The sequence below is a fragment of the Vicugna pacos genome, chromosome 8 (genome assembly GCF_048564905.1).
Source record: "Vicugna pacos chromosome 8, VicPac4, whole genome shotgun sequence".
Lineage (NCBI taxonomy): Eukaryota > Metazoa > Chordata > Mammalia > Artiodactyla > Camelidae > Vicugna > Vicugna pacos.
Window position 1 is genome coordinate 1,788,699 of NC_132994.1, and position 16,526 is coordinate 1,805,224.

Here is a 16,526-nt window from a genome sequence, read left to right on the forward strand (position 1 = left end):
AACAAGAGTCCTCCGGATAGCCAAGAAAAATGTCACAAGGGCAGGAACCATGGCTGTCTCTATATCTGTCTGTATCTATGTGTATGTGTATATTCATTTAACCACTGGATCTCTAGAACCCAGCACACTATGCCTGCAATGTAGCAGATTCTTACAGAGACCTGGTTTAATATCATGCAAATCACACAATATTTATGCAATGTCACATATCAATTAAAAATGACTCAATGAATGGCGGACACATTCTTTAATTCATCTCTAGAACCCTCTTAAAGTTACCAGAAAAAGCACCAGGACTACCAAAAGGACATAAAGTGCATTTTTGGCTCTCAAGAAACAGAAAAAAACAAGCAAACAAACAAAAAAAACTTTCAGTCAGAATTAGAAGCCGTACATGAGCAGTAGCTATTGTCCGTCGGGAGCCCAAAGGGGATGCTCCCAGTACTTTGCTTTAATGGCTAAAGAGTAACATAAATCAGTGCATGAATTAGTTCCAGGTAAACAATTTAGTACCTGATTGTTGCAAGGGTTCCCAACTCTTGTTCCTGATTCTCCAGTGTTTCTGTTGCCAGGTAATCAAACTTAATAGTCCACATCACCTGCAACCTACACCCTGGTTCCCTGAAACTGTCTCTGTCTTTGGGAGGAAATTAAACTGTGATTAAGGGTCCTTAGCCTCACTTTTCAACCACTCGCTGTTGCTACGCTTGTAGGTCTCATTTCTAAGGTGTGACCTCAGAAGCTATTCACAGAGTGCGTGATGTTTTAAAAAAGATCAGAGGCAAAATTAATTTGTGTTGTCTTTTCCTAGTTTACTCAAAGTCAGCAAGAGGGAGAGGATCAAAAGGGAAGGAACTCCTGTTATCCAACTTCAGACTCTTCTTCCAACTTGCTCTGTCTGAGGACACCCACTGCAAGTTCCTTGTGTTAAGTGACTGACTCCCCTGATGGAGGCAGCAATGCTCCCGTTTCTTCTCAGAACCAGAGACATTCCCTTTCTCTTCCAGATCAGCATCTTCTTGGTCTCTTTCTTTATTTTCAGGTGTCGTTACTCAATTCCTTAGGGGCACAAATATTCACTAGACTTTGCCCCAGTGGATCATATGGTACATTATATTTAAATGCACCTGCTATCTCACAAGTAAGATTTAGCTCACTGTTTTTATTCTGTGTAGACAGATTTATATGGTTCATATTTACAATGTAAGAAACCAGAGATGCCCAATTTTTCCCAGTTGGCAAAAAGCAACAGGGACAGCATTCCCTTTGAAACATGTGGTAGCTGACAGTTTTTAGAGAAGCCCACTAGTTAGAGCTCACTGTTAATCCCTGAGTGGGTGTGTGGGTCTGGGGGTGGAGTTACACTGCACACAAAAGATCACAGTGGCTATAACTGCTGTGTTGTCTTTCAGATGCCATCTGACCTGCCTTTTTTCTGTTGAATGGTGGGACACATAGCAAAATTGTATCAACATATCTGAAAGAAATTTTCCTTTGATGATTTATTAAATTATATTTCATTGTGTAATTACTCTTTTTTTCTTTTTTAATTGAAGTATAGTCAATTTACAATGTTGTGTTAATTTCTGATGCACAGCACAGTGATTCAGTTATACATATATACACGTATTCCTTCCCATATTCTTTTTCATTATAGGCTATTAAAGGTATTGCATACAGTTCCCTGTGCTATACAGTAGGACCCTGCTGTTTAACTATTTTATATACGGCAGTTAGTATCTGCAAATCCCAAACTCCCAGTTTATCCCTCCACTCCCTCATGTTCCCCCCTGGTAACCATAAGTTTGTTTTCTATGTATTCGAGTCTGTCTCTGTTTTGTAAATAAGTTCATTTGTGTCCTTTTCCCAGATTCCACATATAAGTGATATCATGACATTCTTCTTTCCCCATCTGACTTACTTCACTTAGCATGATGATCTTTAGGTCCATCCGTGTTGCTGCAAATGGCACTATTTTATTCTTTTTTATGGCTGAGTAGTATTCTGTTGTATATATACATCCCAACTTCTTTATCTAATCATTTGTAATTATTCTTTATTGTGTTTATTTCTCTCAACAGAAGGTAAACTCCATAAGGGCATGGAGCATATTTATTTACTGATCAATTTATTTAATTTTTTGTTGAAGTGTACTTGATTTACAATGTCAGTTTCAGGTGTACAGCAAAGTGATTCAGCTATACATGTACATACATAGACTTTTTTCCTTTCAGATTCCTTTCCATTACATGTTATTATGAGAAATTAAATATAGTTCCTGTATTATACAGTAGGCCCTTGTTGTTTATCTCCTTTATACATAGTAATGTATGTCTGTTCATCTCAATCCCCTAATTTATCCCTCCCCACCCTCTCCCCTTGAGTAACTATTGTTTGTTTTCTGTGTCCAGGAGTCTGTTTTTGGTTTGTACTTTGTATATCTTTTTCCATTGGGTGATTCTCTCACATTCATTGTAATATTAGAATTTGTATCTTTTTTTAGATTCCAAATATCGCATATCATATGATATCTGTCTTTCTCTGACTTACTTCACTCAATAAATCACCAATGTATCTAATGAAAGTGCTACATTCACATTTGCTAATAACTATACAAGCCAATTCAGCATAAAAATAAACCAAGGATAAAATTATGAGTAGCAAGAAGAGTACATATATATTAAGTAGGCACCTGGTGCCAGTGCTTTGGGCTGAATGTCTGTGTCCCCCCCAGATTCATATACTGAAATCTTACCCTCCTAAAATGACCGCAGTGGGAGGTGGGACCTTCGGGAGGTGCTGAGGTCATGAGGGTGAAGCCCTCATGAGTGGGATCTGTGCTCTGATCAAAGACACCCCAGAGAGCCCCCAGCCCCTTCTCCCACATGAGGACACAGCTGTGAATCAGGAAGGAGGCCTTCACGAGGACAAGATCATGCTGGCACCTTGACCTTGGACTCCCCAGCCTCCACAGCTGTGACAAATTAAACGTCTGTTGTTTGCAAGCTACCTATTCTGTAGTGTTTTGGGTTACAGCAGTCCAAACAGACAAACAGAGCCAGGCAAGTGTTAAGTATTTCCTTTACTTATGTAACTGACAACTGCACAAGGGACAGAGTTAAAATGCAACTTTCTTGGTCTCTCGCTGCTCTCTAAATTTAATTCCATGGGAAACCCTTCCTGACTCTGAAAGTCGCAACATGGCATCTGTCTTCTCCTGGGAAGAGATCTCTACTCCAAGCATTCTTCTCTCACCCTACTGGAGCCTATAAGATGGCAAATGAGTTCTTTTACCTCTTCATTGTGTATTATGCATAGGGGTGATTCTCTCATATTCAATGCAATATTAAATATCCATGGTACAGGCACCACAGGCAAAATCAAGACAGGAAGATGCTAATTCAGCATACTATTGTATATGCATGATCTCATTCATCGACTCAATAATCTGATGAAGCAGACACTCTTATCTCCATTGTGATAATAGGAAAGCTGAGACTAACAGCTTGTTTGGGGGTGAGGGTGGTCACAGGGTGCTGTAGAGTATCACGGCTGATTCCCAAGGAAGCCCTGAGTCAGCACTGGGGTTCGGCCATCAAGTCATTAATAAATACTACAGATGGTAGGATTTCTAGTTGAGGTTGAAATAGGAAAATGTCTATGCCACCTTCATAGATATTAAGAATGAGATCAATTATAAATTAAGAGAAAACAGGGCTGTCTGTATTAGATAATGTCCCCTATATTCCCAGAGGAAGATGTTTAACCCCAACTTCAGAAGTCTGTAAATCCCAAGTGGCCAACCAAGGCCGCAGAATGATGCCTCAGAGGAAAGAGAGGTGTACAGAGGGGTACAGAGGCAGGAAGACAGGAGGGAAGAGGGCAGGGCACAACCATGAAATGAATGACACAGCAATTCGCACCAAGATGGCAGAAGATTCAACTCCCAGTAGACCCTGAGCTTCAATATAGGGTCACTGACATACAATAGCTGCTAAATGGCCCTCCCACAGGCGCCAGGGCAGTTTCAAGGCTGACCATAAAAGGTCAAAAAGTGGGTGACGGCCCGACTCCCGGGAATCCCAGCTCTTTCCCCAGAGCAGGTGGAATAATCCTCCCACTTGTTAACATACGAAGTTACTCAAGGCCATAAAAACCAACAACCCTGCACCTCGTGGCCTCTCTGGCCTTCTTAGATGGCTTGCGCTCTGTCTACTGAGCATGTATCTCTCTGAATAAATCTACTTTTACTCAACTAAGGCTCACTCTTAAATTGTTTCCTGTGTGAAGCCAAGAACCCTGACTTGGAGGGGCAGGGCTCGGGCACTCGTCTGAGACCTAGGACATGGCCACCCTCTTGTGCCCCATTTTTCCTGCATCAGCAGTAAGGTCCTCATGTCACACCCGCTCCACCCCTCTCCCCGGCCCTACCACTAGTCACATTTTCTGTCATAATCTATTCTTACCATAAATAGTTTTGAGTTTCAAGTCTGTCTAATTCTGTGCCCATTGCGATTTATGACACATTCAATAGGAGCTGGTGGAGACTCTTTCTTTAAGAAGTGGGAAAATATACATATATAATGATATCTATATTCATCCCCATCAAGAGTTATCTGTGCACCAATTAAACATACCCATTTATATTCCTACTTAACACTTACCTGATGACTTCAGGGAAAAATACCTACATGTTCATAAAACAATACTAAGGCATGAGAGGCAGCAAGAGTCTACTCAGCATCCGACTTTTTAAAAACCTACAGACAATATGCCACTGATAAGTAAGTGATGAGATGGTGAGCTAATCCCCTGACACACACACATTCCAAAGATGGGTGTTTCCAGTACTCAAATTGTGATAGAAAAGAACAAATCTGACTCCATATTAGATCTGTTTCTTTGGCTTTAACCCTGTGCCCTGTTTTCTAGACTTAGTCTTGCTGGCTCTGCACCTTTTGTAAAACAATGTTGCCTTTAGCCTGAAATAGACAGGAGAGCCTATTATCAAGGCTCTGACCTTTAGGGATATTAACACTTTTATACTTACATAAAGACAACAAGTTGCAGAATGGAAAATGTTTGTTTTGTTGGAGGTTTACAGTGACACCATGACCTGACCCAGGTGGACAGCTGCAAGATCAAAGGATTCCAAGAACAAAGAATTCCTAAACCAAAAGGTCTGCAACAAGCAACCACACTCCCTCCCCTTTTCAGTATAAAAGGAGCCTGAATTCTGACTTGAGTAGGATGGTTCTTCAAGACATTAGTCTGCCATCCTCTTGGTCTGCTGGCTTTCAGAATAAAGTCATTATTCCTTGCTCCAACACCTTGTCTCCTGATTTATCAGCCTCTCATGAGGTGAGCAGAACGAGTTTGGATTCATTAACAAAAACTCCAGTTTTGAGCTGCAGTATTAATCATGACAATGAGCTTGCTTAATTGTTCCCAAGTGTCGTATATGATTGTTGGGGCATAAAAATATTAGAGACAGAGATAGAGAAAGATGGAGAGAGAAGGAGGGAGGAAAAGGAGGGATCCTCATGCAAGCAGTTGGCAGTAGAGAAGATGAGGAAGTGAAGCAATTTTTTAAAAAATAAAACAATATTAATTACATAATTTAGCAATTATAAAACAAGCCCCTAAACTGTAAAAATAGTCACTTCAACACTCAAATTCATTAAGAAACACACAAGGACGCCAACACTACCACAAAGATGATCACCACCACCACCACTGAATCTAGGGCCATGGCCAGTTTAAATCTTAGCAGCAAAATGTGGAGAAGCTTCAAAGCAAACACACGATTTTAATATGAAATCGAAGTATTTTCTAGACCAGTGTTAACCAAAGGCACTTTGTGCAGTGATCACTCTTGAGCACGGGAACTGTGGCTAGTGGGACTGGGGCGCTGAATGTTTAAGTTTATTTCATTTTAATTAATTTAAATGTCTACATAGAGCTATGGTATTGTATAGTGCAGGTTTGGACAGAAAGCAAGTCAGCCCATCACAAAATGCTCCAAAGTCTTTAGGGATCTAATAGGTAAAATGAAGTCTGTACCCCAAAGTTACTACCAAAACACGATACATAACATCTGAACGACATAAACTTTGTGACATAACTTCTTAACAAGTTGTAAGAAAGATTCACTTAAAACTTGAAAAATGCTACCTCTGTGACAGGAGTATTACACCACTGGAGTGTAAAAAAGGGCACATTTCCCTTTACCAGGCAGATAAATCCACCCCAAAGCATAACTTAAAAAACACAAGGCTGCATACTGAATTTCCTAGAGTGACAGGAATCAAAATCATTAAGAACGCCTGTAACCCAAATTAGGAGACTGCGGCTACGTTTTTAAATCCCACACCCAAAAACAGAACAAAACAAAACCAGCTAAAACTTTCTATTCTCTGCGAGGCTGAGTGTAGCAGTTCAGGTCCCATTCCGTCCCCCAACGTCTACTGAGATATAATTGACATACAGCTCTGTGGCAGTTTACGCCACCTAATGACCTGACATACAGATAACGCTAAATGACTACCACAGTAGGTTTAGTCAACACCCCTGCCCTCAACCAGTTGCAAATAACGATGGTTATGATAATCATTTCCTTGTGATGAGAACGGCTGGGATTTACTGTCAGCGAGTTTCTAGTACAACGTAGGGCAGCGTTAACTACAGTCGCGATCCTCACGTTGTAGGTTACAAGCCTGCGCTTCTAAACCCTTGAACTTGGACACCTGGGCTCCTGGCGCACGTGCTCCCCCGGAGCCCGTCATGAGCGCCCGGGAGCCCCGCACAGGCGCGTCTCGGGTCCCGACACACGCGCGCCCCCGAGCCCCGACCGCGTCTCTCGGATGCTGGCACAGGCGCGCCCCCGAGCCCTGCCCGCGCCCCCCGGACCCCGGCACACGCGCGCCCCCGAGCCCGCCGGCGCCCCTCACCTTTCTCGCTGACGCTCTCGCTCTCCAGCTCCACGTCCTCGCAGCTCGTGTACTCCGGCGTGGACACACCCTCCTCCTCCGAGCTGCTCACCGACATCTGGCGCTTCTTGCCGCCCCTCTTCGCGCGGTGCGGCTTGGGCGGCGACGGCCGCACGGACTCGGACTGGTCGGAGCTCAGCGAGTCGTTCCGCAGCAGGGTCTCCACCTTCTCGCGCTTGGCCTTGCGCACCAGGACGGCCGCGCCGGGGTCCAGGCGGCTCTGCTTCCGGAGCGGCTCCGGGGCCCTGGGCTCCGCGGCGTCGGCGGGGGCCCCGGGCCCGGGCGCCGGCGGGCCGTGGTTGGCGAGCGGCCTGGCGCCGGGCGCCCGCGCCTCCGCGGTCCTCTCGGCCGAGTAGGCCCGCGGCGAGCCGGGCGGCGAGGCCCCGGCGGCGGCGGCGGCGGCTGGCGCGCGCGGGCCGGCCTGGCCCTCGGGCCCCGCGGCGGCCGCCTCCGTGCGCGGCAGGGCCACGTCGCTGTGCCGCCGCTCGTGCCGCGCCCGGGACACCCGCGCGTGGATGCGCATCTGCTGCTCCTCGGGCGGCGGCTTCACCGGGTACCGCGCCAGGTTCGGGTCGCTGCGGTACCGGGTCTGGTACTCCTCCTCCTTCCTTTGCTTCTCGTCTTCCGCCGCCGGGCCGGCCTCTCGCTTCTCCGACACGTCGGGGTAGTCCTGGGACCGGCCTTTCTCGAGCCTTCGGCTTTCCCGCCTTTCTTTCCGCTCCCGCTCTTCCGCGGCCCCCTCCCCTGGCTGCGCCGAGGGCTTGGGCGCACGTTTCCGCTCGCTTTTGGGGGCCCCTTTGCCATTCTGCTCCGAAAGCCCCGGCGTCTTCTTCCTGGGATGTACAAAGGGGGCGTCAGGCAGGAGGGCAGACTCAAGAAGCACTGTTTCCCCCCATTCCAGATTTAAATCCATTGGAATAATTAGTGATCTTTCGAGGTCTAATTAAAAAGCGAGAAATAAACAACCACATTCAACCTACGTGAGTAGCTTTCCAAATAAGGGTCTTTTGCATGATCATCTTTTCAGGGGCTCCGCAACTGGTTTCACGTTTTAAACTCTCTATGAATTAACTATATCAATTTTTAAAAAACTATAAAGGGATTTAGTAAGTGAACAAGTTTTCTGCTGACCTCTGAATCAAAGACTTAAAAAATGCTTTAGATAAAAATAATAAAGGAGCAAAACATAATGTATACACAAGTTAAAAACTCAATATAGACTAGACTTTTATTTGGACAATATGTATTAAAAATACCTTACTATAACTGCAACTTTTAAAGAAACGTGAACACAAGTATGTCCATCACAGAAAACGCGAACAGCATTCCTTCAATAGAACAAAAGCGCTTTTAAAGAGGTCATGTGCAGCCAAACACTTTTTAGGGAGTCGGTTAGGGAAAAACATTGACTGAATCTTAGCCTTCGTGTTTACCTTCCCCAGGCAAAAATAACAGAAATAGTGAAATTTTTGGCAGGATGACTCATTTTTCCTCCCTCCCTGGTCCATTCCCTCATTTCAGAACACAGTCCGAAAGAAGAAAACAGGTTTGCATTCAACTTTTCTCTCCATCCTGTGGAAGGCGCTGGCAAAGATAAAAGTGAAGGAGGAGGAGTCGGCAGTCTTTGACTCTTGTGGATGTGTTGTTTAATTGCTCTTTTTCTGTACACTGCAGTACATCTGATTTGGGAACGGCCCAGCAGCTGTACCAAAAGTTACAAAAAGGGGATGGCTGAGTGGAGCTTTCTGACACTACGTGGTCTACTCTGCCATTAAAATGGAGGCCACCTGTGGCTCTTTTTGGAATCCTAGGATCCCTAAAGAGGGCTTTCCAGTGAATCGAGAATAATATAAAAATTGGGAAAAGTAGGGCAATTTCTACTGCGGGTTACAAAGTAGTAGTTGCTAAGATACATCGTGGGGTTGGTTTGAGGAGGGCTCAGTGATGATGGAAAGAAGGGAAAAGGGCTTCAAATGGCAGAGAAAAGCAAAATAAAAGCCTGGCCAGTTCTGCTGGAGGCATTTCGGTCCCTTGGAAGTGGAAGGGAATTTGTGGGAGGGCGGCATTGCCAGGGTAGCTTCGCAGTTTTACAAGGTAAGGGGACTAGTATGAATACAGTTAGTCGTCATCCAATACCGATTTCATAAGCATGTGCTGACGGACTGCAAACCTTTAGTAGCTCCTGAAGGAACAGCTGTGCTTGTTGGAAGTTTGTATTGAGACAAATTACTTTTTTTTGAAATGCTGATAAATAACACTTACCTTGCAGAGTTCACGTGAGGACTAAAGGAGACACTGAGAAAATGCTTTAGGGAAGGATAGAGCATTATGTAAATAGGTTTTCCCCAGTCTCTGATTCTTTGCTTCACTGAATAGGCCTTTTCTCACCTCTACCTTTTGGTCTTTGTTTTTGAAAATAATTAATTAATTTGTGGGGAGTTAATTAGGTTCATTTATTTATTTTTTAATGGAGGGACTGGGGATTGAACTCAGGATCTTGTGCATGCGAAGCACATGCTTTACCACTGAGGTAGCTACACACCCTCCCCCCTCATTTCTACCTTTAATTGTTCCATTTCCATTAGCTCCTGACGAGTGTACAAAATCTGATCAAGAATTCTTCAAGAATTTGAAACAGACAGCCATTCCTTTGGTCTTGCTTCTTTCTCTGAACCTGCCCAATGCTTCCTGCCACCTGCTCTTTCTTTTCCTTCTACACCCCCAGGGATCTCATTGTTTTCTGAAGTATTTACATAATCAGTAAGTAATTTACAGAATCAGAAAGGGTATTTGCCCTGATCAGTCTTTTCCAATGTCATCAAAAAACCTCTTCCCAGTCCTTATTCTTGAATTCTTTGCAGTTTTTCTTTTTAACTGTGTATCCTAAACAGGACTCATATTTTCTCTTTAGAAACATTAGGGTCCCAAATTCTTTATCTTATTTAAAGATACCATTTTCTGACCCATTGCAAACTTCACCTTCGACATAATTGTCTCTTCTTAACTCAGGACAGTTTGTCGGCAAGAGCTCTAAGTCCTGCCATCACTGAGGTAACTCTGGTGGGCTTCTGTCTTCCCTCCACACGGTGGAAGTACACTGCTTCCTTCATGTAACGTCCTCTCCTCCTCTATCCCCCCACTGCACAACTCCGGGGCGGGCAGGGGGGCTCCTAGAAAGCTTCATTCTGAAGGCACTCCTGTCTCCTGTGGCTTCCAAAGGACTAATTTTTGTACTTTTTTTTTTTTTTTACCTTTGATCATATCAGCCTTCTGGGACAGTTCACTGCCCACTCAGGGCTCTGTCCTCCCTCGGAGACGATGTGGTCTCTTTCCAAGGATCAGTGGGAACAGGGACCATGTCCAAGTTGTCTTTATACCCTGTGGCTCCTGGCAGCATTGGCTGACAGTAAACACGTGGTGACTACTGGCTGCCTTCACTCGTGGCCTCCCACATTCTCATTCAACCCCTGCAAGGTGGGTCATTACTGCCTATTACAGTGACAGCCAGGACTGGAATTGAGACCTGTTTAACTTTGAAGTCTTTGACCTTACTGTACGGGTTTTGTTTGAAAAAGGAGAGAAGCCTTCTTCGGATCCTACCCTCCCACCTAGGCGAATATATAAGGGCCGCACAGACAAAGGCAGCACGCCTTGTGCTGACAGTCGGGTCCCCCAGACTCCCAGCTGCAGGGGAAAATGGACCATGTCTTCCTTGTTAACACTGTCCCCGAGAGCACAGCATCCTGTCTGGTCATCAGTGCATTTTTGAATGAACGAATCAATCAATCAATCAACAAATTGAAGTAAATTATCTGATTGTTTTAGGTCCTGACTTTCCATCATTTCTAGGATAAAGTCTATAAAGTGTAACCTGGCTAAAAGGCCCAGTGTGACCAGGTGTTGATCCCTTACAGGTCCTTCCTCCCCTTCTGAGACTCACTCTCTAGCCAGTGGGCATACTTTAGGGTCTCCTACCAGCCTGGTTCCTTCAGGGCACATCGCTGTGCCCACCCCTGGGTCACCCATCCCACCTTTCACCTGGCTCATTCCTAGTCACTCAAAGCTCAGCGCAAAGAAATGTCCTCCAAGGAGGCTTTGCTGAGGTACCCATGCACCTTCCAGTGGGTCAGTATCCTCCATCCTCCTCGCACAGAGCACACACACGGCTCATTCGAACAGTGAACAGATGCAAGAGCTTTTCACGTCCAGGGTTGGACGCTAGTAGCTCTGTTGGGTGACTTAGTCAATGACCTGTTCACGTCTGTGCATGAGTTTAAAGAACAGCTCCTCATCAAAGGTCTCCTAAAGAATGACACATTCTGGACCGAGTCAAAGCACTCCGGGGGCCCCCTGCTGCCTCCTTGGGGGGCCTGAGAGGTACTACTCCTCTTACCAGCAGTTACATTCCTGAAAATAGCTTAGCTCTCCATCCATGACTTTGTCTTTTGCTTACCAGGTTAACAACCTCTTACCTCTCTCTGGGAGGCTCACTTCTAGACCTGGAAGACGCCTGCTTCTGTTCCGGCCCCACAGCTGGCTGGGAGGGCTCAGCCCCTTTGCTCCTGTCTGGCTGTGCACTGGGGGCAGCCGGCTCCTGGGAGGGGGTGGCGGCTGTGCTCAGGGGGGTCTGAGACCGCGATCGCTCCTGCAGCCGGGCTCTCTTTTCTCTGGGTACCTCTGAACCAGGACCCGTGGCTGTATCGCTGAGGGTTCCATCCTGACTCGGCTGCTGAGGGCCGCTTCCAAAGAACCACGCCCCAGATTTGGTTAAGATTTCTTGTTGCTTTCGACACAAATTGCATACCCACATAACCTATTTGAAGAAGAGAGAACGCTATCAGTTGTCTGTGCTGTTCGGAAAGGATTTCTTTTCATCACACTAAAATCATCATACACTTAAGGCAACAAGGAAGGGTTGTCATCTGTCTATGCATCCTTCAAATTTCTTGTGAAAATGATCTTTGCACAAGTCTTGGTCAACTATTAGGAATTCCTGGACCCAGCCCCAACTGAAACCAGAGCCTTCTGGCAACCTGAATAGAGCTTTTTCTTGCTATTTATAATTCTCTGATTTTGAATTTCCTTTTACCATGTACCCATCACATTTTGTAGGACTGACTCTGAAGTTTCATTTAAGATTTTTGCTAAAATGGGGGGAGGAAGGTATAGCTCGGTGGTAGAGTATGTGCTTAGCATGCACAAGGTCCTGAGTTCAATCCCCAGTATCTCCATTAAAATAAACAAATAAATAAACCAATTACCCCCCAAATAAAAAATATATATTATGTTAGTAAAAATGGCCTAAGTGGGGTAGTTGACTGATTAGAAGAATGTCCTAAGGAGCCACAGAATTAATAGTTATATCCATAAACCTCAGTGTGTCAGAGGACTCAGAAGAGATCTGTCTTCTCAAAAACTCATACATTATTAAAATTAATATTACAAGGTAATCACATGGAACAAACAATAAAAGGCACCCACAAAAAAGGTCAAGCTGTGTATTTTCTCCAGTTTACTAGTAATCAACTAACCTGAGGTTTACTTTATGCTATAAAATATAATTTCCACACGTTTATAAAGCCATCAGTCTAAGACTGGGTTATTCATGTGTGACTACTCTGATACTGTTTCCACTATTCCTGGGAACACATGTCACTTTTTCTCTGTACTTCAGAACCAGCATCTCCAGGAAAGGCTGATTCCTAAACATCAGGCTCTCATTTTCACTAATGCTGACTCAACTGTTACACAGAAATATCTCAGAAGGATGAATAAATCCTAGATACACTAGGTGAGAATGTAAGAGAGTAAAAGAAGTGCTGTTTAGCTGGCAAAAAAAAACGTACTACTGAAAACGCGCAGACGGGTGGGAGGAAAACTAACCTGTAGCTGTTCGTAAGAACACGTAAAAGTTAAAGTGAGAATAAGAAAAAGGGAGACGCGTACTGTATTTTTTTATAAAGGAAAATACTGCAGAAGAATTGTTAAGAACTACTTCTTCCTGAGCAAGAAAATTCCAATGAATTAATAATACAGGGAGAACTAAAGACTTAACAGAGATATGTACTATGAAATGTTCAAGGTCAGCGAAGCTTAACTCACTGCTCTATGTATCCTGAGGTCATCAACGGAAGAGAACTAGGTCCACAGAAGCAGCTGGTTATAGTATCTGCACAATGTGTTGTGTCTGCTGTCACAGAATGCCGCTGATACAATGTATTGTGTCCTACTAAGACGTTAAACAAGACGAACAATGCATTGCACATGCCTCTATCAAAATAGCAGATCCATGGAATGTTTAAATGGGAATTTAAAATGCTTGCCAATATGGCCATATTTTGCACAATGTTAACACAATAACAGTGTTGTATGGGTGATACCCTAGGGCCAGGACTTCCATGAACAGTGACACTGAGTCTCCTTTATCCAGACCCTGAATGGGGACAGGTGATGTCCTGCCTCTTTGGTTGACAAGACAGTGATAAGAGGGTCCAAATTCAAAGGAGTTCAAAGAGATTGGTATGAAACTTTGACCACTTTACATCAACTAAGTAGACATTAAACTTGTATTTATTACAGTAATAATCAGCAAAATCTTATCATCAAATTAGGACCTTTTCTACAAAAATATTAAACCATATTTAGTATAAGTACGCATTTCCTTTAAATTCATAGAGAAAAACATAATGAAACTTACAATTACTACAAAACTTCCAAAGTAGAGTTAAGGTGAATAAAGTGGCAGATAAAAGCAGAAAGGAGACTTCACTGCACATTTGAATATTTTTCTGGAAAATGGTTATCACAGTCTTACTTTGATGGCTTCAAATTTTTAAATGTTATAAAAATGGGCCAATGAAAAGTAATTGCCAGATTTGGACAAGTTCCAAATTTTGAATATGTGCAGACTTGCTGCAGGATTGATGAAAGCAAACAAAATCTAGTTATTATTAATTGCAATTAAATTTTACAATTCATTTCAATTTAAATTTATTCAAAAGGTCACAGTTAGTGGGTAAGTAGAAGCAGCTACTTTATTATTTTAAAACTATCATTTATGCATTTAAACCTGTGATGTTTCATTAATTTTGTCAATTTTTAACACTTAGGAAAATAATCATTTAATGCCAATTTTTCCTGCATCTTATTTCTTCATGTACCATAACATTTTTAGGTTTGTATTTCAAAATTAATTAAGAGTGTGGTCAGTCTAACCTATAATTTGAAAGCAAAATTAACTATAAACAAGTTAAAATAGTTTTCATTAAAATGCTGTCTCCCAGTATCTATTATTAGTTGTATAAATTACTCTTCCCACAAAGTTTAGAAATAAAAAAGAAATTGCTTATGTGAGTTGCAAAGGAAACTATGTGAGATTGTAATAGAATACTGCTCTATTCAGTTCACATCAAACATCGCAGACATGTATAAAAAGTTAGCCAATTAGTCGCTAAGAAGCAGCACAGTTATGTGTGCTTAAAGATTCTGTTTTTAAATTTAATATTAAGTATTATGCTTGCCTGGAACTATAGAAATCCACAAGTGGGTTGGGGAGTTTTTCTTAACTGATTTTTTTTTCAAGGAGGATAAGACATACCTATTTCTACCATAAAAAAAAAAGTACTGTTTATTTAAAGCGCACACACAAACACACACACACACACACACACCCCTTTTGGAGACTGCACCATGCGGGGATATACCCTGTTTAAGTACCCCCAAACTAATTTCCACTAAACCAGGTCCATGTAATATCTTATCTTAACAATTTATGATGCAACCAAAACCAAACTAGAACGAAAGATTATTGTGGGGTTACATGGCTCCTGAGACTCCATGTCATACATCAGATATATGAAGAACATTTGAAAATTTTATTCTGACTTTTTGCTCTAACAGCATTTTAAATTCCATCCTTTTGATTTAATGAATCCGTAAGAAATACAGTAGGCCATTTTATAAAACCCACAGGAATACGTTACCCAGAGAAACAAAACTTACAACACTCCCTGCTATCCATATAGTGTTGCAATTTATGTGAAATATATATGGAGAGAGAGAATTTCATGGAAAAAAACATGAATTTTGCAGAAAAATCGTATTCAGGTGAAAGAAATACTTTACATTTGCCTTCACATGAAATGTTTACAGACCCAGACACACAGAGCAGAAGAAATGTGCCCTAGATTTACTTTGGATGATATCATGGGGGTGATACTTTGGATGATATCATGGGGGAGATTCATGCCAGTGAGGTATAAGATACTTACATTAGCACAAATGTTTTGCTTATAAACATCCATCTGAGGTTTTTAGTATTTTATTGTTTACAGATAAGTTTTAAAACTGACCTTCTTTCAATACAGTACTTTAAAAAAAAAAGTTGTTACAACTACCACTTTGAAAAACATGAAAAAAAACCCCAGGAGATATTCGACTTCATTCTAGATGCTGCATTTTTTGAATACATTTACTTATTTTCCTTACTTCCTCTGTTCAGTAAAAGCTCTCACTCCAGTAGAAACTGGGGAGAAATTTTTCAAGGTGATATTTCAACTTTGTTGAGGATGGTAGATGAGATAGTAAGAAAATAGTTGATGACAGAGTGGATGAAAATTAGTGAGCTCTCTTTAGAACTTGTTGTCATGTGTGTGTGTGTGTGGGTGTGTGTGTGTGTGTGAGTGAGTGTGTTTCTTCTAGTCTTTTATTATTGTTGTTGCTATTTCATAGGTTTATTTTTTTTCCTTTTGGAAGTTTATTAAATACATCGTGTGGATTTATGAAAGATGAAATATGACATAGATGGTTTCTTTTTTAAAGAGTAAAGCACCGCGAGCCCCACTGCCCCACTATTAACATTTAGCTTAGTTTTTTAAGACAAATTTAAAGTAAGTTCCACTGTAACTTGCATTCTATTGATTCATTTACTACTACAGCATAAATATTTCCATGTGATTCTAAATATTTCTAAACCATTTTCATATGACTAAATATTTTGTAGAGACTGTATATCATTTCCCCAATGCTTAAACCACTTACATTCTTTCACATTAATACAGAACTTTGAGGTAAAAAACTGTGTTGATCAAACTGTTTTCATATTTAAGGTCATTTATTTTTTAGAATGTATTGGGAAAAAATCAAATTACTGATCCAATTTTAGAGCACATGTAAGGCTTTTCTACCATAACGACTAAGCAAGAATTAGAATTATTCGTGTATTTTACAAAATTGCCTCCCGAATGTGTTTTGCCAAATTGTCACCCAAACTTGGCAGTATCAGTTCTGGATTTTAAAATCTGACGATCTAATAATGCCCCCAAGCCCCGCTCTCCTGCTGTCACCAGTGTTTCAGATTTAAGATAACATAGTGAGATCCCATCTATATAGCAGCCACAAAACGTATAGCAAAGCCGCAAAGCCCGCAACCAAAAGAGAACCTCAAGGAAGGGAGATGCCAACAGATTTTTAGAAATCACTAAATGTGTGGCAAACGGTGGTAAGTGGAGCGGAATGGAGGGGGCTGTAGATCACAGT

At 42.4% G+C, this 16,526-nt stretch overlaps 1 protein-coding gene across 2 annotated transcripts in view; it reads right to left on the reverse strand.

Moving 5' to 3' along the window:
• RIMS1 (regulating synaptic membrane exocytosis 1) overlaps positions 1–16,526 on the reverse strand; it is a 447,505-nt gene that overhangs the window by 197,147 nt on the left and 233,832 nt on the right. For both annotated transcript variants that reach the window (XM_072965473.1, XM_072965472.1), the window contains 2 exons: positions 11,462–11,802; positions 6,951–7,822 (listed from right to left, as the gene is read on the reverse strand). In XM_072965473.1, the coding sequence (XP_072821574.1) occupies positions 6,951–7,822; positions 11,462–11,802 (1,213 nt within the window). The remainder of the gene's footprint in view (positions 1–6,950; positions 7,823–11,461; positions 11,803–16,526) is intronic.